Source organism: Scleropages formosus, chromosome 13, assembly GCF_900964775.1.
Source record: "Scleropages formosus chromosome 13, fSclFor1.1, whole genome shotgun sequence".
NCBI lineage: Eukaryota > Metazoa > Chordata > Actinopteri > Osteoglossiformes > Osteoglossidae > Scleropages > Scleropages formosus.
In genome coordinates, this window is record NC_041818.1 from 3,356,360 (window position 1) to 3,382,125 (window position 25,766).

The window sequence follows — 25,766 nt, forward strand, 5'->3', positions numbered from 1 at the left end:
AACTAATCAACTTGTACAATAAAGTTTGAATGTTGGAAATCTGAGCGTAAATGGCGTTCAACTGAACTAAACGTTTTTTATGTAGCCTGGTCCTATTGTGTAAAAAATATACAAAAGCAGTTTTTCATGCCAGATCTGAATACTACGCAAAGTTAATTGATGAAAATTAGAAGAACTCTTGCTTCCTGTTGAATACCATCATTTACTTAACTGATAAACACAAACATAAACAATGTATTTTCGCTTCCATTACTAATGATGAATTTATGTTGTTTTTCAATAATGTCCAAAGCGGGGTCACGGCGAACTGGAGCCCAACCTGGCAATACAGGATACAAGGCTGGAGGGGGAGGGGACACACCCAGGACAGGACGCCAGTCCATCACAAGGCACCCCAAGCAAGACTCAAACCCTAGACATGCCAGAGAGCAGGCCCCGGTCAAACCCACTGCACCACTGTGCCCCTAAAATCATCATAATATGTTTGAAAAATTTCAGTCTGGTTTCTGCACTGGTCCCAGCACTGAAACGGTGCTCACACGTGTTGTTAATGAAATTCTCACCTCTTCTGATGCTGATCAGATCTCTATTCTTATTTTACTGGACTTGAGTGCTGCATTCGATACTGTAGACCGTAGCATCCTCCTGAGCAGACTTGAAAACCTGGTTGGACTTAGGAGTACTGTTCTGAAGTAGTTTGATTCATATTTTGCTAACCGTGAACAATTTGTATTGAAATATGATAATTGCACCCCCGCTACCTCAGCTACAGTTTAGTATCGTGTGCCACATGGCTTAGTGTTGGGTGCATTACTGTTCTCATTGTATATGTTACCATTGGGTGACATTATTTGCAAACACATTGTGAATTTCCATTCGTATGCCAATGACACACAGCTACATTTTTCGTTTAAGCCTGATGATCCATCACATGTGGTGTCTTTAGATAATTGTTTAACCAACATAAAATTATGGATGAGTAAAAAATTATTATTATTTCTTTTTGAGACAGCTGCACAACTCACTGTGCCACCACGGCACCCTATATAATTAGTATTTATGGTCTACACAGCAGCACCTTAATACTTCCAAATAACTACTGCATGCCTGTACAGTTAAATTTTGTAATATAGGGAAAAGGGTTGTACTGAGAAGTGTGTGTGCCTGTGTGGTGGGGGAGGGTTCTATGTGCATTTTCTGCTAGTTCTGACAAGCCCAAGAGTTAGGAATCAGTGCTTGTAGTATCTTCCCCTCGCCTGCAACTGCCTCTATGTGGGTTTACAGATCGGTCAGCCAGCAGAATGCCTTCTCCCTGTGTTTTGGCCTTTCTCACTGTCCTTATTTCATTATCAGGTAAGAGAAACAATTCAGTCATAAATAAAATTATCAATTCTAAAATTACTTGCTGACCAAATTTTTTGAATAACGTATTTTGTGTTAGAGCTATAGAATTCTCTCTTCTTGATGGTGAAAGAATAGTTATTGCACAAAAAGAGGTTTCTAATTCTGTGTGCAGACCTTGTTGTCTTTACCAAAAAAAAAAAATGTTCACATGTAGAAAAGTTAAGTACATTTGTCCCTGGCTTCAGTTTTTACAGAGATGCACCTTTACAGATATATATTCTATAAAGATTTGTCTTCAATAGTTCCATCATTAGCCTTTGCCAGTGTGTATGCATGAATTCTGTGTTATACCAAATTTATCACACATTTATTTAATAACACAAAAAACAATGTAAAGCATATTTTAATTATATTCCTCAGGACATTTAACCCTATTGATGAAATGTTTCTTCCTTTAAAAGTTTTTTCTTTAAAAATATATTGAACCTGCTGATTCCAAATAAAAACTTTTTAAAAGCTTGATACACAATCCAGTGATTCAGAGTACATAGTGTTACTATTATTCATAACACTAGTAGGGCAAAGTATGTTGAAATTGCTTAAAGACAGCTATACAACTTCTGAAAAAGAAAGCTTTAAGCAACAGAAATAATGCAAACCTGTGCAATGTGTTAGATTTCATAATATGAAGTTAGTTTTTGGCAGAGTGTTCAAGATTTGGGGGAGCATAATGGTACAGTGGGTTGGACCAGGTCCTGCTCTCTGGTGGGTCTGGGGTTCAAGTCCTGCTTGGGGTGCCTTGCGATGGACTGGCGTCCTGTCCTGGGTGTATCCCCTCCCCCTCTAGCCTTACACCCTGAGTTGCCAGGTTAGGCTCCAGTTCCCTGCCACCCTGTATGGAACAGGCAGTTCAGAAAGTGTGTGTGTGTGTGTGCGTGCGTGCGTGCGTGCGCGCGTGTTCGATATTTGTTTTGTTATGGTTGGTAGTGTGACAATGTGTTGTTTGTTTGTAGGTAGACCACAATTAATTATAATTAATTGTATTGTTATTTTGCATTGTGAATATCGTATCTTTTAAAAAAGAAGATCTGCTGTTATATGATACGTTTTATGACATTCTGTTCTATTTAGTATATGTTAAATATGATATAAGAAGGGGGCATGGGGGCGCGGGGGTGCTGTGGTGCAGCGGGCTTGACAGGAGCCTTCCTCCTGGTGGGTGCGGAATTTGAGTCCGCTTGGGGTGCCTAGCAGTGGACTTCCATCCCATCCTGGGTGTGTCCCCTGCCTTTCCAACCTTGCACCCGTGTTGCCAGCTTAGGCTCCGGTTTGCTGTGACCCCGTTTGGGACAAGCGTTTTCAGACTGTGTGTGTGTAAATATGATAGAAATTCACATCATGCATTCATGTAGGTGTGTTGCAAAGTGTTCCTTCAGTGTTCCTCTCTGTATTTGGCAGGTCAGTAATAAAATCTACTGTTATATGAGACCATGGCTGATTAGGAATGGGCAGGGGTTCCAGGAGCCCAACAGGGAGCTATGGCAAAACTTTGGCTTGGGTACAAGTTGTACAAGCTATGACAAAGTCGGGTACACATGAACCTGTAGCACAACATGCTGACAAACCCATGAAAGTATCCAAGCTGGTATTCTCCTCATTCCTGTTTTAAATGTCCCTCCAGATTTGACAAAAAATGCTGCATGACAGAGAGTATAAATGTATATTGATTTAGTGCTTCTACTACATACTTCCTTAATTTTATTACACTGCCATGTATTCACCTATACATGGCAGTGTAATAAAAAAGTCACCTGTAATGAATACACTAGTAGTAGTATTTAACTAATACCTTCTTCATCCAAAGCCACTTAGAATGGGAGATATAGTACAGTACTTACAGTCATTCACTCATCTATACACCAGTGCAACACACACACTCTCTCTCATACTTTAGTCAATTTAGTCACCAATTCACTTGAAACACATGTATTTTGATTGTGGGAGAAAACCAGAGCACCAAGAGGAAACGCAAACAAGTCAAGCACATGCAAACTCCACAAAAACTGAGCAGGGATCAAGCCCACATTCCTTCACACCATCCAAGCATTGTGTGACAATAGATTTTGAATACAGGAAAAAGCCAATGGGGGGATGGATTTCCAAAGATACATGCATTCATTCACTGATCTCCACCAGTGACATAATTAGAGGTTTCTTTGGTAAGCACAACTGTCATAATGAGTGATTTTTTTTCCCCCACTTTTTTTCCATAGGCTAATACTGGCAAAAATCATACACCTAAATAAGTAAATGCTACACAAGATAACAATATTGAAGACATATATCCAAAGTAGTAACTACAGGAACCCAAGTCCAAAATCTTTAAAGATCCAAGTTCTCCAAATATCTATTTTAGTTGTCAAAGTTCAACAATCTAAGCAGCTGATTCTGATTTAAGTTAAAGTTCAAGTTTATTGTCATAGATACAAGTACCATGTACATGTATCATGAAAATCTTCCTGAATGCTTCTCCACAGACTATGCAAGGACAATTGAAATACTGCACAAACAAAACAATTACAAACAAAACAGTGTCAATGACAGTTAAATAACAATAGCAGCAATGACCACAATAACAATAAAGAATGGTAACAGTAGTAACAATAATGGTAACAGTCAGAGAACTCAGAACGAAAGAATGAGAATGCTTAAAGTGACAGTGTAATTTACCAATGTGCTTAGGTGGAGCAGTCCAACTCTAGTTACTAAAAGTGGCACATTGGTTAGTGTTGTATAATCTTACAGCAGTGTGGTAAAAGCTGTTCCTCTACCTAGCTGTGCGGGTTCGAATCGACCTAAGCCATTTTGCAGATGGCAGGGAAGAGAAAAGTGCCCGTGCGGGGTGACTATGATCTCTCATGATACGCATCATCTTTCTGAGGCAGCGTGTGGTGTAGGTGTCCTCAACTGCTGGTAGCTGTGTGCCGATGATTTCCTGAGCTGTTTTGACCACCCTCTGTAGGGCTTTCTTGTCCTGTACGGAGCAGCTGCCACACCAGGATGTAATACACCCTGTGACGACAGACTTCACAGCACACCTGTAGAAAGTGGTGAGGACTGTAGTGGACATCCTGGCTTTCTTCAGACACCTGAGGAAGTGGAGGCATTAATGGGCCTTTTTGATGGTCGATGCTGTGTGCTCAGTCCATGTGAGTTTGGCAGTGAGTGTGATCCCCAGGAATTTGAAGCTGTTGACCCTCTCTACCATGTCCCCTCCTACAAAGATGGGTGTATGAACCGTAGCCTGTTTCCTGAAGTCAATCACCAGCTCCTTAGTTTTACTGACATTGAGAGATAGGTTGTTGTCCTGGCACCACTCTGCCAGGAGCCTCACCTCTTTTATATAGGCCATCTCATCGTTGTTGGTGATCAGACCCACAATGGTGGTATCATCAGCAAACTTTATGATGGTGTTGGAGCTGTGACTGGCCACACAGTCATGAGTGAACAAGGAATACAGCACTGGGCTCAGGACGCTTCCCTCTGGAGTGCCAGTGTTGAGGATCAGTGGGGAGGAGGTATTTCTACCAATTCGCACAAGCTGGGGTCTGTTGGTGAGGAAATCCAGGATCCAGTTGCACAATGTGGCACTCAGCCCCAGACCTAGTAGTTTGTGGATCATCTTGGTCGGGATGACAATGTTAAATGCAGAGCTATAGTCTACAAACAATAGCCTTGCATAGCAGTTTTTATTGTCCAGGTGAGACAGAATGGTGTGAAGTGTGTGTGATATTGCATCTTCAGTGGATCTGTTGTGGCGGTAGGCAAACTGCAGTGGGTCCAGAGTGTCTGGGATGGTGTCCTTAATGTGTCCCAGCACCAGCCTCTCAAAGCATTTCATTGCAATGGGGGTCAGTGCCACTGGGCAATAGTCATTAAGGCAGCTCACTTTGTTTTTTCTTAGGAACAGGGATGATGGTGGTGTTTTTGAAACATGCAAAATTTGGGGGAATAACTGACAATTCCTGAAGTTAGATTGTCAGTTCAGCAAAAGAGAGCAAATACACTGTGGATTTGGTATATACTGAAAATCGTAAATGAGCTGCTGAATATTGAATCACAACACGGTTTCTTAATGAAGTAATGATTCATAGAATTCAAGAAAATTCAGTCTGGAAAGGGCTATGGATTAATTACAGAAAATCTGGTATTTTATAAGATGGCTGGATAATAAAGTAACAAATCTTATGATTTTTTTATTTACATTACATTTACAATGGGGCGGGGGGCGAGGTGGCGCAGCAGGCTTGACCAGGTTCCGCTCTCCGGTGGGGCTGGGGCTTGAATTCTGCTTGGGGTGCCACCCGTTCCCTGCATTTCCAGGTTAGGCTCCAGTTCGCCGTGACCCCACTCAGGACAAGCAGTTTCAGATAGTGTGTGTGATTACATTTACATTTATTCATTTAGCAGATGCTTTTCTCCATATCTCATAGAGCTTTACATTAGGAGTAAGAGACAAAGTTGCAGACGTGTGATTCTTAAGTACGGTTAGTTTGTTTCCACCATATGCACCAATGTTCATCACATGAGTAGCTGCATAAAACTTTTAGAATATCGATGATTCCTAATCACCTTTCTACTAATTTTTTTTTTTTTTTTTGATATACGTATAAATGTTTAGATAGATTATACGATCAGCATTATTAAAGTTTTTCCGGGCATAATCTTAAAGTTACATTGCATGAACATTAACACTTCACATGAACTTAAGAGATCAAGGGCAAAGTCTGAGTCTGGAAGAGATAAGTTTTCAGACCCTTTTTAAATGTGGAAAGAGTTTCAGCAGTTCTGAGTGAGAGGGGGAGGTTGTTTCACTACAATGGCACCACAACCGAGAACCTCTGTGTTTTACTTTTTGTGCAGGGGACCACCAAGCGAGCAGATGTGATTGAGTGTAGCAGTCTGGTTGGGGTGTAGTGGTTGATCAAGTCTTGTAAATAGCTGGGAGCAGTTCTATTGATGCTTTTATTGATGTTTGCCAGCAGGAACATGAGTTTGAGAGAACAGGAGAAGGCTTTCACTAAGGCTTGTATTTTGAATTGAAATGCTTATAAAGCAAAGTGAGCTGATAGATCGTTATGCAGATTTCACATTTGCTCATAAGTTCAAATTCTCATAAAAATAGTCTTCATTATTACATTGAAATCTGTACCTGCAAACCGTAACTCCAGTCATTAACTTGAAATTACGTTTCCAAGCAGCCTGATCGGTGACATTATTAATCTTGTATAAGTAGTGTTAACTTCTATAAGCAGAATTAGAAATGCTTCAGTGTCTTTTTATAGACTCTTCCATGGAGCTGTATGCCACCACAGATGTGTGCCCCCTGGGGCAGTTCCCCTGTGGAAACCTGTTGGTTTGTCTGCCTCAGTCACGTCAGTGCAATGGGGTAAAGGACTGTGAAAATGGTGCAGATGAGGAGAACTGTGGTAAGTTTGAAGCATTCATGGAGATAGGCAGGAAGAAATATGTCTTCTAGAATCTGGGGAGTTAATTTTATCTTGAACCTGTAAAAATGAAGTATCAGTAATGTTAACAAGTAAGGCACCAATCATGCAAACTAAATGATTGAATTTATTATTATTTATGATTGACACAAAGTAAATATACTTTATACTTTTAAATATTTGTGTTCCATACACATTTGAAAAAGCGTCAGGATTTTGAAACTTTTACAGTTGACAATACTGGATGGCCTCATCTTTTTGATGCATTTGCAAAGCCAAACATTCTGGAGTCAAATGAATGCTGTGAGTAAAATGATTTCTCTTGTCTTCTTTTCATCAGTATTTGAAATCCATTCTCTGATTCTACTGTACTAGAAATCCACTGAAGACAGCAAACAAAATGTGCTACATTACTGTGTTATTGACAACAGACATATCAAAAAACATATGATACTTGTAAGCTTATGGTATTTGCATGACATATACCAATGCTTATACATCATAACATTCTGAAATAATGTCATGTTTTTTACAACTGTTTTTAGCTCCAAAGCTTTAAACAGTCCATTCCTCTGTCAAACCCTGATAACCTCCACAAGATAAATCAGTTTGAACCAGAAGAATGCCACTGACTCTTGATACTACAAAGGCTAGAACTTAGGATGCCATTAACTTTGTTTGGAACAGATGTTGACTATCACTCGCTCTCATTGTCACCATAGTGCTGGATGTAGTTCCTGAAGTTTGTGATTGTGAAGCCAGGAGAGTGAACTGCAATGGCAGAAATCTTCAGTATATACCTGTTGTATCCTCCAATGTCACTGCATTGTAAGTATAATCAAAGTGAATATCTTTTACTATAAACAACTGATACACATTACTTTGAGCTTCATTTGAAAAAACTGTATATTTCTGGAATATCCATGCTTGCATTTAAAGGTACTTTTTAAGCTTGGTTCCACCCTTGAAACAAAGCCTTCACCAAAATCTGTGCAGAGCTGCATTTTGAGAATGAGGAGAGGGTTAGGTACAGTGCCTTTCAGGAGACAAATACTGACAGATAATTCAGTGTGCATTTTAAAAATGTATGTTACATTATGATGTCATGATACAATAGTACAAAGAATATATGTAGTGGTATCGTATCTGATGTATTTGTTTTTCTTGCTGTATGCCTGTGTCACTGCGTGAGAAGAGCACTCTATAAAAATAAATTGAATTGGTATAACATAAGAGCATGTTCGATTTTAAATTTACATTTATTCATTCAACAGACACTTTTCTCCAAAGCATCGTACATCTCAAATACGAGACAATACAATTTGTGCATTACATTAGGCGAAACATAGTTGCAAGATATAGCTGCAGATGTGTGATTCTTTCCACCCTATGCACCAATGTTCATCATACGAGTAGCTGTATAAGACACAGAATAGACAAATCCCGATCACCCTCCTACATTTTTTATTGAGATACACAAACATTTATTTACAGTACAGCAGCAGCTGTGCAAAGGCTTAGCCAGGCATGATCATAAAGTTATGGTGCATGAACATTTGCACCATACATGAGCTTAAGAGATCATAGGCGAAGGGAGTTTTCAGACCCTTTTGAAATGTGGACGGAGTTTCAGTAGTTCTGAGTGAGAGGGGGAGGTCGTTCCACCACAATGGAGCCAGAACCAAGAACCTCCGTGCTTTAACTTTCATGCGTGGGACCACCAAGCAGGCAGAAGTTGAAGAGCAAAGCAGTCTAGTTGGAGTGTAGGGGTTGACACACACACACACACACACACACACACACACACACACACACACACACAGAACCGCTCGCCCCATACAAGGTCGCGGGGAACCGGAGCCTACCCGGCAACACAGGGCGTAAGGCCGGAGGGGGAGGGGACACACCCGGGACGGGACGCCAGTCCGTTGCAAGGCACCCCAAGCAGGACTCGAACCCCAGACCCACTGGAGAGCAGGACCCTGGTCCAACCCACTGCGCCCCCGCACCCCCCTGGGGTTGATTCAACTCTTGTAAATACCTGGGAGAAGTTCTATTGATGCATTTGTAGGCCAAAACTAGGGTCTGAAATTTGATCCAGGCAGCTACAGGAAGCCAGTGCAAAGAAACAAGAGGAGATATACAGTATGGGGATGCTTCAACAACTCAAACAACTCAGGCAGCAGCATTCTGTATCAGCAGTAGTGGGAAGGCCACACAAAAGAGAGCTGCAGTAGTCCAGATGGGATGTCACCATGGCCTGGACAAGTAGTTGGGCAGGTAAGGACAGATTCTGCGGGTGTTATGCAAGACTAGGATGTGGCTTCGATGTGCTCAGAGAAAGATAGAGTTGAATGAATCATCACTCTCAGACTCTTGGCTGAGAAGGTAGGTAAAGTGAGTGCGTTGTCCAGTTTGATTGAGAAATCATAACAGGAAGACAGGCCAGCTGGGAGGTGTAGAATCTTGTGTTTTGGAGAGGCTGAGTTGGAGATCAGACATCCATGCAGAGATGTCCGACAGGCAGGCAGCGATGCGCGTGGAAATGTCTGATGCCGCAGGTGGAATGGAGAGGAAGAGCTAGGTTTCATCAGCGTAGTAGTGGTACTTGAATTCACGGGAGGCAATGACAGGGCCAAGGGAGGAGGCGTAGACCGAGAAGAGCAGATGACCCAGTATCGAGCCATGCAGGACCCCACCTAAGAGAGGCAGAAGAGAAGAATGGAAGCTCCACCAGACCACTTGGTAGGATCTGTCAGAGAGGTAGGACTCAAACCATCTTAGTGCCATTCCTTTGATCACAAGTTGACTAAGAGAGGAGAGTAGAATCTGGTGGTTGGTAGTGTTGAATTCTGCAGATAGTTTGAGGAGGATGAAGACCAAAGAGAGGGAAGCTGCTCTAGCCGACTCAAGAGCATCAGACACTGCCAGGAGCGCCGTCTCCATGGAGTGACGGACTTTGAAACCAGACTGATATCCGTCAAGGAGATGGTTCCGGGTGAGGAATTCAGATAGTTGATCACAGGTCTCTCCGTTATAGAGTTTTAGAGGGTGGAGTGGTGGGTAGATGGTCTGTAGAAGTGATGATGGAATTGGTTCAGGCAAGCAGAGGGTGGCTCTGTGTGATGTCAGGAGCTTAGAGATTTCAGATTTGTAGAGTGGCTTGAATTTGGAGAGCGTGACTTCAGAAGGAGGTCCTGCATGAACTGGGCAGGGTGATGCTGAGAACTTGTTTGTCATTGCATTGACTTTGTCTCTGTGAAAAACAAAGCAAAGTCATCAGCAGTGAGACAAGGAGGAAGGGGCAGCAGAGGACACAGAAGGAATGAGAACATGGCAAAGAGTCTGTGTGGTTTTTAGTTGCAGAACGTATTTTGTTGTCGAAGAAGGTAGTTTTAGCTGAGGAGACAGTAGAGTGAAAGGTTGTTAAGAGTTATTTGTAGACAGCCAGGTCCATGCAATTCTTGCATTTCTGCCATCATTGTACTGCAGCCCAGAGTTTGGCCCTGTTGGCATATAATGTATGGGGTGACACTGGGGTGTGCTAGTCTGGAAGATAGTAGGTAGAGAGAGTCTAGAGAGGAAGATAGGGCAGAGAGCAAAGTGTTAGCGGCAACGTTGGTTGATAGATCTGAGAACTGTGCAATAGAAGGGAGAGAGAACAGTGTGGCAGAGGCAAGGCAGGAAGATGAGATTTTAAGTTGCGGCAAAAGGTGACAATGGGTGCAGAAAAAGGAGAGGGACTAGGCAGGAAGGAGAGAAAGAAGTGATCACACATACAACAGAGTAACAGAGAGGACAGGACACTAACAGTTATGAGAAATGACAAGGTGAAGGCAATTGTCTGCTTTGTGAGTACCAGGGGACTAGGACAGGAAGAGGTCAAGGGACTGTAGCGGCAACAGAAGGCCACTTCAATTAATATCAACATGCAGGTTGATGTCACCCAGGAAAAACAAAAGGAGTGTTGTCCCCTAGGAGAGAGTGCAACAAGATGTCAAGGTCACCCAAGAAGCAGCTGAGAGGGCCAGGAGGATGATAAAGCATAACCACAACAAGAGTGATTGGGGCAGTGACAGAGACAACATGCAATTCAAAGGAGAATAGGTCAGGCAGGTGAAGAGGGAAAACAGAATATTCCCAGCAGGGAAAGAGAAGAGGGCCTATGCCTCCACCTCTGCCAAAGGGATGAGGGATGTAAGAGAAAGAATAGTTAATGGAGAGAACTACAGGTGTGACTGTGCTGTCTGGGGTGATCCAGGTTTAAGTTAGGGCTAGAAGGTCCAGTGAGAGATGGGAGGCATAGGCTGCTATGAAGTCAGCCTTCCTCACAGCAGATTGGAAGTTCCCGAGTCCCATAGAGAAACTGAAGCAGGATGGAGGGTTTGACAGATGAGGATAAAGCAGGTTACTGTAGTAGTGGGAGCGTCTGAGTCTCTGATGACGGTGGTGTCACACAGTCTGGTTGCCATAGACAACTTTGATGTTAAACATGTTTGACACATGATCCCTCGACAGATTGGCTGATAATGGCAGAATTCACGTATTGGCAGTGGCCTTCCTCGGTGGAATCGGTAAAAATACAACCGACAACTACACAAACACACAACCAATTGTGTCTGTCTATTCTTACAACTACATTAGAAGAATCAATGTCAGGATACAGTAATAGCAACAAGTAAACTTACCAGAAACATGATAAACTGCAGCAACAGATCTCCAATGGAAAATATAATACACCATTTTATTGCAGGTGAGCTCTTAGTTTTGTTTAGTGGAGCTGTTGATTGAATTACAGTTACTCTCCAATCCTTAAGGTAGTAACAGAGGTTTTCATTCATTTGAGCTTTGCAATATTGGTCAATTGGCACATTATTTTAGCAATAGTCAGTTCTCACCAAAATGACAGAGAGTGCTAAACAAAGTGACTAAATTACCAAATACTACAAGGTGTGATAAACAAGCAGTCATGGTTAACTGTGGAATAAGCCATTTGGCAGCTGCAAATGAAAAAACCTTTGCAGGGCCAAGTATCAATGGCCAAATACTATGTAACAGTCCCAACCACTCCTGGGCATTCTACTTAAAAACCTAGATAATGCACTTCTCATTGTCACATCCATGCCCACACTGCCAATCGACAGCACCTGAAGACAATCAAGCACCTGATGACAATTAGAACACTCGGCTTTAAAAGACCCTCCTCGGCTCCTTCACAGTTGTAGAATTTCAATGGGGCAACTGGCCTCCTTAGTGCTCATGGATGGAGTTGTTTCAGTTGCTGTTCTTTGTGCCCCAGCCTCTGATTGTTCACCTTGTTTCCTGACAACATCTAGAGATGTTCACTCCCTCTCTGATAGTTGATTGAGCAATTCTTCACCCAACAACAAAAGCTGGCCTGACCCTTTGGTTTCTGAGAACTTGTCCTGCACTTGGGTCTAGCCGTTCCAATGTCTTTGGTTCCGCATGACACTCGTATAAATGTTTTAAATTATAGCTATAGAATTAGCCAAATTATCACAGTGACAATGGTAATATTATGACAACTGAATTTATGAATAAAAACAGTTGTATCTTAAAAGACAACTTGTTTTACTTTGATCAAGAAAGTTGTGGCTGATTTACTGTGGAATCTGCTCAAAGAGCCAAGAGCGAGAATAAGTAAATAATTTAGAGTAACAAATAAGTTGCCAGTTTAAACAAAGGTTGACCTGGCCCTGTAAGGAGAAAAGATTTTTAAAACAACACATTCTGCCTCTCAGCAGTTTCAAGATGGTTCCATTTTAACTTAATCTGATATTAATTTTAACCTCAGACATTCACATGCAGGGGGGTGCAGTGGTGCAGTGGCTTTGACCGAGTCCTACTCTTCGGGGGGTCTGGGGTTCGAGTCCTGCTTGGGGTGCCTTGTGACGGACTGGCATCCCGTCTTGGGTGTGTCTCCTCCCTCTCTAGCCGTGTTGCCGTGTTAGGCTCCGGTTTGCCGTGACCCCGTTTGGGACAAGCGGTTTCTGTGTGTGTGTGTGTGTGTGCTTACGTACGTTCACACAAGTGGTGCTGGAGCATCGCATTGAAAACAGTCTTACACCTCACTGATTCTGTGTGTGGTGCACAGATATAACAAATAATTGATTCTATACTTCCTAAATAACTAATAAACAATTTGCTCAATTTAGAAATATTTCTGAACACTTCTTTCTTTTTGTAACAAATGTTGCACTAAAACAAACATTTGCATAATGGATCAAGAATACTATATGAACAATATCATTGGTATTTGTTCATTTGGCTGATAACCAAAAAAAAAAAAAAAAAAACTAAAGGCTGCCCCCATTCTGTGATTTCTCTGAAGTGAGCTAAATGGCAATCAGATAACATCTCTTCCACCGGACCAGCTCATCCAATACAAGAATCTGGAAAAGTTGTAAGTGTGTGCTTGCTTGCTATTTTTTTATTTTTTTTTATTTGTGGGGGTTTGGTGGCTCAGTGGGTTGGACTGGGTCCTGCTCTCTGCTGGGTCTGGGGTTCAAGTCCTGCTTGGGGTGCCTTGTGACAGACTGGCATCCTGTCCTGGGTGTGTCCCTTTCACCCTGCATTGCTGAGTTAAGCTCTGGCTCCCTGGGACAAGCGGTTCAGACTGTGTGTGAGTTGCATACAATATGGTTTCAAAGAATTGATTCAGTTAATTGTCAAATTATTTCTTATGGGAAAAAATAATTCAGGAAGGACAAAAAAAACATGTGAGCTAAAATTAATTTTAATTAAAATACCAAATTAAAGCATATTTTTAATGTATGAGAGTGATAACACCACACACTGTCTAAAACTTCTTGTCCTGAGCAGGGTCGCAGCGAACCAGAGCCTAACCAGGCAACGCAGGGCATAAGGGAACACACCCAGGACAGGACACCAGTCCATCACAAGGCACCCCAAGCAGGACTTGCGCCCCAGACCCACCACAGAGCAGGACCCAGCCAAGCCCACTGCGCCACCACACCCCCATGATAACACCTTATCTTGAAATTAAGGCTTTATACTGTATATGCTACTATATGGGTATTTGTGTGATTTAAGCTATCTGACAAATTTATTGACTTAAGAATTACACGTTAGAGTTTATTTCTATAAATATTCAAAGGACCCATTCTCCACTCCATCTGTCGTGCCCTTAATCAATGCATTTTCTAAGGATTGCTTCAATAAAAATTCTTCCGTCTACAAACGTTTGTATAACGGGTAAAACACTGGAAGCAGATTAATACTGTAACTTACTTGGAGAAAAGTGTCGGTTAAATGAATTAGTAGGAGTGATAGTACTGCTATATTATGTGGGGTGTATTACTTAAACTGGTGTTTGGAATTGGTTGAGAGTATTGTTCTAACTGTTGTATTAATCGCTGAACATTTACATTCATTCATTCAGGTAACACTTTTCTCCAAAGCAATCTATAATAGAATAGAATAGAATAGAACAGAACAGAATAGAATAGAATAAAATAGAATAGAATATACTTTATTGTCCCATTTCTGGGAAATTTGTCTTGCACAACCATGACACAGCCAGTGCACAACACTGGGCTCACATAAAACAATACATACCATAACATCCAATAAAATAAGAAATAAAGCAACAATCAAAATATATTAAAAATACACACACACACACACACACATTTTCAGAACCGCTTGTCCCTGACGGGGTCACGGGGAGCTGGAGCCTACCCGGTAACACAGGGCATAAGGGGACACACCCAGGACGGGACGCCAGTCCGCCGCAAGGCACCCCAAGCGGGACTTGAACCCCAGACCCACCGGAGAGCAGGACTGCGGTCCAACCCACTGCGCCACCGCACCCCCTATTAAAAATATATAATGTTAATTTACTTACAATTACTTACCCATTTGGGGATGCAGTGGTGTGCTAGTGGAGCAGGTTTGGGCTGGGCCTGCTCTCTGGCTGGTCTAGGGTTCGAATCCTGTTTGGGGTGCCTTGCAACAGACTGACGTCCTATCCTGAGCGTGTCCCCCCACACCCTGTGTTGCAGGGTTAGGCTCCAATTTAAAGTGGCCCCGCTCAGGACAAGCAATTGTAGACATTGTGTGTGTATTTACCCATCTATACAGCCAGGTAATTTTTACTGGAGCAATTTAGGGTAAGTACCTTTCTCAAGAGTACTACAGTCAGAGCTGAGATTCAAACTTGCAATCTTTGAGTCCAAAGGCAGCAGCTGTAACCACTCTTATTTTTACTGCATAAATGTAACATAAAAGTTATTATTAGACACAGGTGGAACTCTGGGTAGCACTGATTCCTCACAATGTCTACATGGTGCACTTTCAGCTCAGTTTTAAATTTGTGTAAATTTCCTTCAGGTGCTCTGGTTTCCTTCCAAAGTCCAAAAACATGGGTTTTTGGTCAACTGGGGATACTGAATTGCCCATAATGTATGATTCACTCAGCAAATGTGTGTGTGATTCACTGTGATAGGCTGTAACCTTGCTTAAAGACCTAATATTGTTTCATTATGTTGTATTCTGGGTCTATACATCTGCATTTGTTTAAATAAAATACTACATATGCAGTACCTAATTTTTCTGGGACATGCTCCAAACCACCATGACCCTGCATCAGGATTAGCAATATTAATAATTAATAAATGGCTTATTAAATTTGCTCTGGAAAAGTGAAGTGCTTATGTCTTGTGTTTTTCACCTTAAGCTTACAATCTCTTGTTATATCTGGAACAAGCATTAGCTGTGTTCTTGTTATGTCAAGAATCATGACTTTAACCACATAGTGAAGTTTTACCCTTAAAAGATATATTCACATTTCTTCATTTAGCTGATACTTTTCTCTAAAGCAACTTACAATGTTATGCTACTTACAATTATTTACCTATTTACATAGATGGATAATTTTACTACAGCAAATTAAGGTAAGTACCTTGGTCAAGGGTGCTACAGCTAGAGGTGGGATTTGAGCCTGCAAGCTTGGGGTCCAGAAGCAGCAACTCTAACAACCAGCATGAATCAACAACATAAGCAGACATTATTTACAATTATTGTATAGACGCACACACACACAACATACGCACATACATATAAATTCCACAATATTTCAGATGCTTATATATTCATGGTTGCATTTCTGAGCTGTTTTTGTGTCTTTTGCTTTCAAGGCATTTGCAAAATAACAGCATCAGGACAATATCCACCCGAGCCTTTTCAGGACTTTACAAACTCAAGAAACTGTAAGTTGCATGCTGGTAAATTTCTCTTTCAGGCACTTGATAACCTCTGGACAATTTCTAAAGTAAAGAGGGTTCCAAAGTACCTGACAATTTCAAATGTCATTAAATACTCAACTTGACACAGTATTTTTCACATATTATAAAATTGGTTCATCATTCCTCTTAATGTACAGCATCTCTTTTTTTTTCTTCATTTCAAAAATTTAATTTTGTTCAGATTCCTCAGTCAAAACATGATTACTACCCTTAAGGCAGCAGTTTTTAGGGATCTCCATAATCTTCAATGGTTGTAAGTAAAGATGCTTTTTCCATTTAATTACTTTTTATTTAATACTTCATACAAATGGATAGTATATATCCAAGTTATAATTTTTTCCTTCCAGAATTCTAGAAGACAACCATATATCATCAATAAGACAGAAGTCATTCACAGGACTAAAAACATTATTTTTCTTGTAAGTAAATGGTTGCTACCACTGATACCAGCAATTGCTTTAAATGCTAAAATAAGGTAAGTTTCTGGTTGTTCGAAAATGTCTGTCACCCAGCTTAAAATGCCTGAAAGCACAAAACCGCTCAATGTATGATTAATGTGCAATATGATTTTTTAGAGGTTATAGCACTCAATAAAAAGAAAAATGTATTAGCAGGACATGTTAATTTAAACCATTAATGATCCAGACAATGTATAATTGCCACACCCATGCCACAGGAGCAACGAGTCACACCTAGAGCTCGTTTTAGGCAGACGCATAAAAGGCTGAGTCAGAACAAGAACTAGATCGGAACCTTGTTCAGCCTAACTACTAGCTCTACCTTTGCGACTTCCTTATCTCTCCAGCCTCTTCCCACTTCCCTTACCCCACTCCTTTATCCTCTGTGACCACCTTTGGATTATCGACCTCTCGCCTGTTTACTGACCTTGTCTTTTGGATTCCCTGACTAACGACGTCTGCACATCAGAGACCCTCGCCTGTCCACCGACTAGAAGTTTTGGATTGTCAAAATAAATGCTCAGTTCGCTCCACACTTGACTCCGACCACTTCCTTCTGGAACTGAATATAGCAATAATCAACCGTACTGGATGTCTGACTCAGACAGATAAGAAATGAAACACATTTCCACAACCTAATTCTAACTTGTATTAACATTACATAGTTGCTCCAGTATTTATTTCCAGGAGATAATATGTGAAATAGAAATAATTTTTCCTGAAAGAAAATATCAGTTTTAAGAGTTTTTTTTTTTTTTTTTTTTTTAACATGAAATCCCAGGAAGAAAGTATTAAACAACACATGTGAATCCCCAACAGTCAATCACAGTCTAACAGCTACTACTGGAAATATGCTCTATTCCACAGAAGCCAAAAAGCTGCTTTCCCGTGAATTTATTGTAAATATTCTGGATGTGTTGCATTTAAAGAGCAAACCATTTTTTACATTTTTATATATGTTAAGTATTGAGTTGTACAATTTATGCTTTCATTTGTGAAAATTTTCACACTTGTTCATTACTTTTTTTAATACTTTGTCACTTTAGGACTTCAAAAAATTTCTTCACTTTTTTTATTAATTCAAACAAATATCACTTCTAATTGTAAAATGTTTGTGATAAATGCAGTGCTTTTAATAAATTGTTTTATTTTAATGTATTGAGGTCTCTTCTGAATAATTCACTTAACAACATCCCGAAGAAATCTTTCTGCCAGGAAATGCCAAGGCTAAACTGGCTGTGAGTATTACTGATAGAGCAGACATATAAAAACTCTATGAATATCTATAACACATGTTTGTATAAGTAATCAACAATGAAACTAAAGCATAATCAGTCATCTTATGTTACAAAACATGAGGTTACTACATGAATAATTTGATTTTAGCAATGTGGAACTGTTTTGAAATCTTTCTGTTGCAGAGAAATGGAAGGCAACATGATTTCGGAGTTACAGAGCTCCAGTTTTCAGGAGTGCAGTGCCCTGACAGTCCTGTGAGTGACAGCACTGAATTTGTGGTGCAACTCTCTTTTAAAATGCTTTTGTACACACTCACCTCTGTAGCTGTAAACAGATACAAAAATATGATAAAAAGAAAATAAAAATGACAAGTAGTCTATTCTTTTTTCAGAGCTCTTCGAAGAAATCGAATACACATAATTCAGGAGGGAACATTCTCCACAATGCAGAAGCTTATTGATCTGTAAGTTTCTATTTCCCCAATTAAAAAGCAGAAATCTGTATTCTTTGACTCTTCTTGGCTAGTTTACATATGAATTATTGCCTGTATGCATCATTCACTGACCAGAATCTAGTTCTGGACAGGTCAAGTTCAATTTAAAAGATTTTAGTGTAATCAAAAATTTATTTTGAATTTTATTTTTAATATTTTGAGTTCTTTCCTTTTTATTTTGTGTTGTTTATATGATTACACAGATACTTACTGAAACAAAACATCTGATAACCTGTCATGTATTGTACATCACTTTCATGGGTGCAGTGAAACCAGAATCAACTCAAAACTTAATTTTTTTGTATATTTCATTAGTGAAAGTTCCATGTACCCTTAAAATTAAAAAACACACTTAAAATAAGATAAAAATTATCACGCAAGTTTCTGTAAGTACTCATTAATATTCCAATTTTGACATTCTCGAGACTCATGAAGTTGTGTGCTAGGAATAAACTATTGTGTGTAAGTAAGACTTTTCTTTACAAAGTGGAATGTGCACATTATTCTGTGCTAATTATATCCTGAAAAACATTCAATGAAGTAATCAATTTATATTTTTTTCCTATGTTTGTTTGTTTCTTACTATTCAGGGATTTATCCATGAATAGAATTCAAGAATTACCTCCATCTTTATTTAAAAATCTGAAAAACATGAAGCAATTGTAAGTATCACCTTTCATTCACCTTTTTAAGTGAGATTGTGTTAATAAAAATTGTTTTTTGTTAAAAAAATGTGTAAAATAATACTTTTAATGACACAGAGCAAAAAATTAAACCGACAAATGGGTAGAAAATCAGTCATTTATTTACTTTTAAAAAATACTGGATACATCTTTGAAATGTGGCGACAGCATGTAATATTTATTTATTTATATCATTTTATTCATGTTATGCTGTATTGCACACAAGGACTTGTGATCATTCCCATTACTTGCAGATCTCTGTTCTGTAGACATCAGGCTTTCAGAGGCTGAATCCAGAAGAGAAAAGTTCTAAAATAAGTCTGTTATTGATATTCACTTATTTAATTCTAAGGTGCCAAATTAAATAACAGTACCAAATAATGACTGTCCCACTGAAGAAAAAATATCCTATTTAGCTATGAATGTGTCAAACTGTTGTAGCTTCCTGCTCTCTACATAAATAAGAACATGTTGAAGCCATGTGAATTCACTTGATGGATTTCTTTTCTCAGAAACATCTCGTACAATCCTCTCTCTCACATCCACAAAGACCAGTTTGACAGCTTAGTAAGTCTGCAGTCACTGTGAGTACAGTTTTTTTTTTGATGATTTAAGGTCATGTTGCAAGTTGCTATCAAGTATCATCTGTTAATATCTTCATTTAGCCTGCAGAATTTATTTGACCCAATAAAAATTTTGTACTTTGTTTCTGAATTAGACAATTTTTTGTAAAGTTGTCACTGATTTAATTTCCTTTATTTCACAGTATCATGATAATATCAATAATTGAACTCTGACTATCAATAACAATATATTTCATATGTAATTAATTTTATGCAGGAAGTAATAAAAAACAGTACCTTCAGAACAGACATTTTCTCTCTTAGCGAAACAACTCAACTAGGTTCAGGAAAAATAAATTAATAAGCAGTGTGCTTCTTTTATGAAATTGTAAGGGATACATAATGATGCATAATGGTTTCTTTTCCCTAAGTGGTATGGAGGGAATAGAAATCTCAAACATTAGCATCCGGATGTTCCAATCCCTTGTCAACCTTTCTCACATGTAAGTAAGGGTACTGTAATAACGCAGTTGTCTCAGGACAAACTAAGGTTTTTATTTTTTAATTTTTATTATTTATTTTATAAATAATGGGGGTGCGGTGGCGCAGTGGGTTGGACCACAGTCCTCCTCTCTGGTGGGTCTGGGGTTCAAGTCCCGCTTGGGGTGCCTTGCGTCGGACTGGCGTCCCGTCCTGGGTGTGTCCCCTCCCCCTCCGGCCTTGCGCCCTGTGTTACCGGGTTGGCTCCGGTTCCCCGCGACCCCATATGGGACAAGCGGTTCTGAAAATGTGTGTCTGTTATTGTTTTTTATTCATATTTAATTTTTTGTGATGACCATTATTAAGAAGTCTTGCATTGTTTTGCTTTGACGTAAGGAGACGTTATGTTTCAGTGTTCTGTCAATCTGTATTTGATGACTGCTGGCAAACTCAGTCAGGATTCTTCTCTGTCTAGATACTTTAAGAAGTTTGAATACTGTGGCTATTCCCTCAATGTGCGGAGCTGTAAGCCCAATACAGATGGCATATCATCCTTTGAAAATCTGCTGGCTAACATAATCCTGCGAGTCTTTGTGTGGGTGGTAGCATTCGCCATCTGCTTTGGCAATGTCTTTGTTATTTGCCTGCGATCCTGCACTGCATCAGACAACCACCATCACACTATGTCTATTAAGTCACTGTGCTGTAAGTGATTACTACTACATCTTAAAAAGACAGAATATCTATTTTATCATGAACAAAATATCTGAAACTTAGATTAAAGTAAAACATTTGACACAAATATTCAATTCAATGATAATGTGTTCACTGAACAGGTGCAGATTGCCTGATGGGAGTTTACCTGTTCTTCATTGGTGCTTTTGATATCAAATACTGTGGGGAATACAACAGGAATGCCCAGCTGTGGATGGAGAGCCTGCAGTGTCAGCTGATCGGCTCTCTGGCTATGCTTTCCACTGAGGTTTCCATCATGCTGCTCACTTACATGACCCTGGAAAAGTATATCTGTATTGTGTTCCCCTTCCACAACTACCGGGCTGGCCGGAAGCAGACCCTCTCCACCCTCATCGGTATTTGGATCCTGGGGTTCATGATAGCCATCATCCCCTTTTGGGATAAACAGACATTTGGGAACTACTATGGCAGGAATGGAGTGTGCTTCCCTCTTCATTCAGATATAATGGAGAAGCCAGGAGCCAGGAGCTATTCAACTGGAATATTCTTGGGTAAGGGATCTGATAGCTCACATGAGCATATAATTCCTTGAAGCTAAAGAATGACACTTTTTTAATTTGTGAATTATTATTGTTATTATTGTTGTTGTTATTGTTGTTATTGCTATTGTTGTTATTTTTCTTTTTAAAACAAAAATGTGTGACAGAAAATAACAGGTGCATGTTTTGAGACTGATTTCCAGAATAAATGATTAAACTGTCATGTTATCAGCACATCTTTCTAAAAGGAAGTATTCCTTTATTATGATAGCTATGAGGTTGAATTACAACACGATTATTTAGCACCTGGTGAAAAATTAAATCAATTTTGTTTTTCAGGCCTGAATCTATTTGCTTTTATTATCATTGTATTTTCATACATCAGCATGTTTTATTCTGTACGGAGAACTGGATCCAAAACAGCCCGGCATACTGTATTTGATGAGGAGGTGACAATAGCAAAGAGATTCTTCTTCATTGTGTTCACTGATGCTTTGTGCTGGATCCCTATTTTTCTCCTAAAAATTCTTTCTTTGCTAAAAGTGGAAATTACAGGTATGGTAACAGTTTTGCTAAACTGAGATGAATCAATTGATTTTGATCGTATTCAAAATAACCATTTTGTAGACAGTATTTTGTCCTGTAATAACATAAAACAAATTATTTCAAAACTACTTTTTTCTAAGTAACAAGCATATGTAAAACATAAAACAGAAATATTTGAAACTTTGTTTAGCAAAATTTAGCTATATGCATACATACATACATATACAGGCATGCGTCACTGAACGTCCTTCTACAGGATGTCCAACTGCATATACGTCTGACGTCCCATAAGGTTATAATAGAGTTGAGAAAACTCTATTGGCTAATGGGACATAGCAGATGTCAGCGGCCGTAGTGCATCTTCCTTTAACGTGTGTATCCTATGTAAACAAAACAATTGTGCTGCTAAGTGTATAATGGTACAGTACATATTTATACATAATATTCAATAGCAATATTATACATCTATGTTACAGGTCAAGGCACATGAACATCATGATGCTGAGGGGGGTAGACTTCTGGGTCTGGTCCTGAATCCACGTCATTAACAATTTCTCCATATAAGATATAGGCACCTGTATAGTATATATTATGTTGGCACAACGTCCAAATCGCCTAACGTCCTATTGGACAGAACGTATCCCGAACGTTAAGCGACGCATCACTGTATATATGTATATATATATATATATATATATATATATAATATAAAAAATTTATTTATATTTTACCTGAAGTTTATTTTAAAGTCTCCTTGCTATTTCGCTTTGTGAAAGAGATCTTGCACAAACTTTGAATTATTTGGACCATCTTTGATGACAAAGCCCATGTTTTACATTTACATTTACATTTATTCATTTAGCAGATGCTTTTCTCCAAAGCGATATACATCTCAGAGAAAATACAATTTGTGCATTACACCAGAAGAAAGAGTGACATAGTTGCAGACATTTGATTCTTAAGTAAACTTATTTTGTTTCTTTCCACTTTGTGCACCAATTTTCATCGCTCCAGTAGGGGCGTAAAACACACGATAGATGAATCATGATCACCTTTCTAAAAATTTTTTTAAAGGTATACAAACATTTACATATAATACTGGAACAGCGGCTGTGTAAAGGCTTTTCTGGGCATGATCATAAAGTTATGGTGCATGAACGTTTACACGATACATGAGCTTGAGAGATCATGGGCAAAGTGAGTCCAGAAAAGGTGAGTTTTCAGACCCTTTTTGAATGTAGACAGAGTTTCAGAAGTTCTGAGTGAGAGAGGGAGGTCATTCCACCACAACGGAGCCAGAACTGAGAACCTCTGCGCTTTACCTTTTATGTAGCAGTTCATCAAGTCTTGTAAATAGCTGGGAGCAATTATATTGATGCTTTTGTAGGCAATAACCAGGGTCTTGCATTTGATCTGGGCAGCAATATGAAGCTAGTGCAGAGAAATGAGTAGAGGAGATACATGAGAACGCCTTGGCAAGTCAAACGCAACTTATGCAGTGGCAGTAGCGGGAAGGCCACACAAGAGAGAGTTACAGTAGTCCAGATGGGATGTCACCATAGCTGGGCTAAGTTGTTGTTGTTTGTCCGTCGTTGTCGACGGGGACCATCTAGTCAGACTGGGGTAGGGGCGGGAATGCGTTGTGCATGCGCAGATGGCTGATTAGACTGATTTGCACATGAAATGTTCTCTGACACTGCGGATTGTGCCATTTTGTTGGGAATGAGCACTTTGAGATTTCCGTTCCTGTCGTTTTTGCATGGCTAAAGTTGTTTTATTAGCCTCGTACAACACAGCGCCTTTATGAGGTGACCAGAAGACTTGCGCGATAATTTTGATTAAAGTGAAGAAGAGTTGTGCAACGTCAACCTCACTCTCTCGTCTGAAATCATCTAAGTCTAGCAGCAAGGCAAGGTCAAGATAGCTAGAGATGAAATCAGATGCAGTGGATGACCATGATGTTCTATGTGCCCCATCATCCTCAGTACGCTCCACAGCGCGTTGCTGAGTTCGCCTTCCTGCCCGTCGAACCATGAGGTTTCCTCCACGTAGTCCGCCGAGATCAGTCTTTGCATGCATAGGTAGGCAAGCCTGGAATCACTGAGCGTGTAAGACTTGTCAGTTACCCTAATCTGGTTTAGCCGGCCAGTCGAAGCTGGGCTTAGCTGGGCTAAGTAGATGGGCAGAGTCAGCTGTGAGGTCAGGACGGATCCTGTGGGTGTTACACAGGATGTATCTGCAGGTCTGGGTTGTGGCTTTGATGTGCTGAGAGGAAGATTTGAGTCAATTGTCACTCCCAGACTCTTAGTTGAGAAAGTAAGCAAAATAACTGAGTTGTCCAGTTTGATTGAGAGATTATGACAGGAAGACAGACCAGCTGGGAGGTGAAGGAGGTGATCTCTAATTTGGAGAGGTTGAGTTGGAGGTGGTGATCAGACAACCCTGAAGAGGTGTCAGAGAGGCAGCAATGCATGCAGAAATCTCTGATGCTGCAGGTGGAAAGGAGAGGAAGCGCTAGGTATCATCAGCGTAGTAGTGGTATTTGAATCCATGGGAGGCAATGTCAGGGCCGAGGGAGGAGGTGTAGATCGAGAAAAGCAGGGGACCCAGTATCAAGCCCTGCAGGACCCTGGTTGAGAGAGCCAGAGAAGAACGGAAGCTCCACCAGACCACTTGGTAGGATCTGTTAGATAGGTAGGACTCAAACTATCTGAGTGCCACTCATTTGATTCCAAGTTGGTTTTAGTAAACACAACATAGGAACTAAAATAATCCCGCACATTGGCGCAGCGAGTAGCCCTGCTGTCTCACAGCACCTTGGTGGTGTGAGAGGATGTGGGTTCAGTCCCCACTCAGTCTGTGTGGAGTTTGCATGTTTTCCCTGTGTCTGCGTGGGTTTCCTCTGGGTGCTGTTGTATCCTCCCACAGTCCAAATACATGCTGTTCAGGTTCCCCCATTGTGCATGAGTCACAGAGAGTGTGTTCCACTGATGTATGGATGAGTGACCCATTCTAAGTAGTGTATCTGGCAGTGTAAGTCACCTTGATGAATAAGATGTGTGGGCTGATAACACTACACAAAGTTCATTAGAAGCTGCTTTGGAGAAAAGCATCTGCTAAAGAAATAAATGTAAATGTAATCCCAAATGTGAGTACAGAGAACCAACAAAACATACAAGAGACACTGAATTTGTTCTGTCTGACTATTCTTCTCTGCATTTCCAGGCACTGTAATCTTGTGGGTTGTGATCTTCATCCTCCCCATAAACAGTGCTCTCAACCCCATCCTCTACACCATCACCACCACTTCCTTCCAGGAGAGGCTCAAGCTTTGCTTACAAGTGAAGTGGCAGCAACTGGGGCCGAAGGAGACACCCCACACCATATCCATGACCTACATACATAGCAGCACCTTCTGACAGAAGACTATGATATGTGAGCATGCCAAAGTGATGTGGATGGGAAGACATGGCAAGAATTTGCAAACAGCTGCTGATAAAATCAGGCTTGATAGTGGCATACATACTGAATTACTTTTCATAGGATGGAACAGCTCAAAAATATTCAAAACAGTTATTAACTGCATTACACAGCTTTCCACCCTGTTGCAATTTGTGGTTCAAGCCTCTATGTGCCTGCAGTGCTACAAAACAACATGTATGCAAGTGATACAATGTGATCTTGAATATATTCCTTTGAAAAAAGTATTTGTTCCCTTTCTAATTTTTCATTTTTTTGCAGCTTTTTCATATTAAATTTGAAAGGATCTTTTTAAGAGGTTCTTTTTCTAAGTTCTAGCTGTATATGAAGAGAAAATACAATACCAATATTGCTTTCATGTCATTGACTTGGTATAGAAATGTACCGTAGTACTTAAATAATATGAAATGTACAATAATTTTGCTCCTTCACGAGTTGTTTCAACTTTAGC

At 40.1% G+C, this 25,766-nt stretch overlaps 1 protein-coding gene across 3 annotated transcripts; it reads left to right on the forward strand.

Annotated features, from left to right (window-relative positions):
- Nucleotides 1-1,252: 1,252 nt before the first annotated feature.
- Nucleotides 1,253-25,481, forward strand: LOC108928143 (relaxin receptor 1-like). 3 transcript variants are annotated; one of them, XM_018741964.1, is made up of 18 exons: nt 1,253-1,353; nt 6,690-6,833; nt 7,083-7,154; nt 7,574-7,679; nt 13,204-13,275; nt 16,031-16,102; nt 16,320-16,391; nt 16,486-16,557; nt 17,760-17,834; nt 18,018-18,089; nt 18,227-18,298; nt 18,919-18,990; nt 19,524-19,595; nt 20,006-20,077; nt 20,530-20,759; nt 20,891-21,301; nt 21,629-21,844; nt 25,061-25,481. In XM_018741964.1, exons 1-18 carry the CDS (start codon nt 1,302-1,304, stop codon nt 25,252-25,254), a joined length of 2,148 nt encoding a protein of 715 aa, XP_018597480.1. In that variant the 5' UTR covers nt 1,253-1,301; the 3' UTR covers nt 25,255-25,481. The 3 variants fall into 3 exon arrangements, with proteins under 3 accessions (XP_018597480.1, XP_018597652.1, XP_018597567.1); XM_018742136.1 differs by lacking the exon at nt 21,629-21,844; XM_018742051.1 differs by lacking the exon at nt 13,204-13,275.
- Nucleotides 25,482-25,766: the final 285 nt, after the last annotated feature.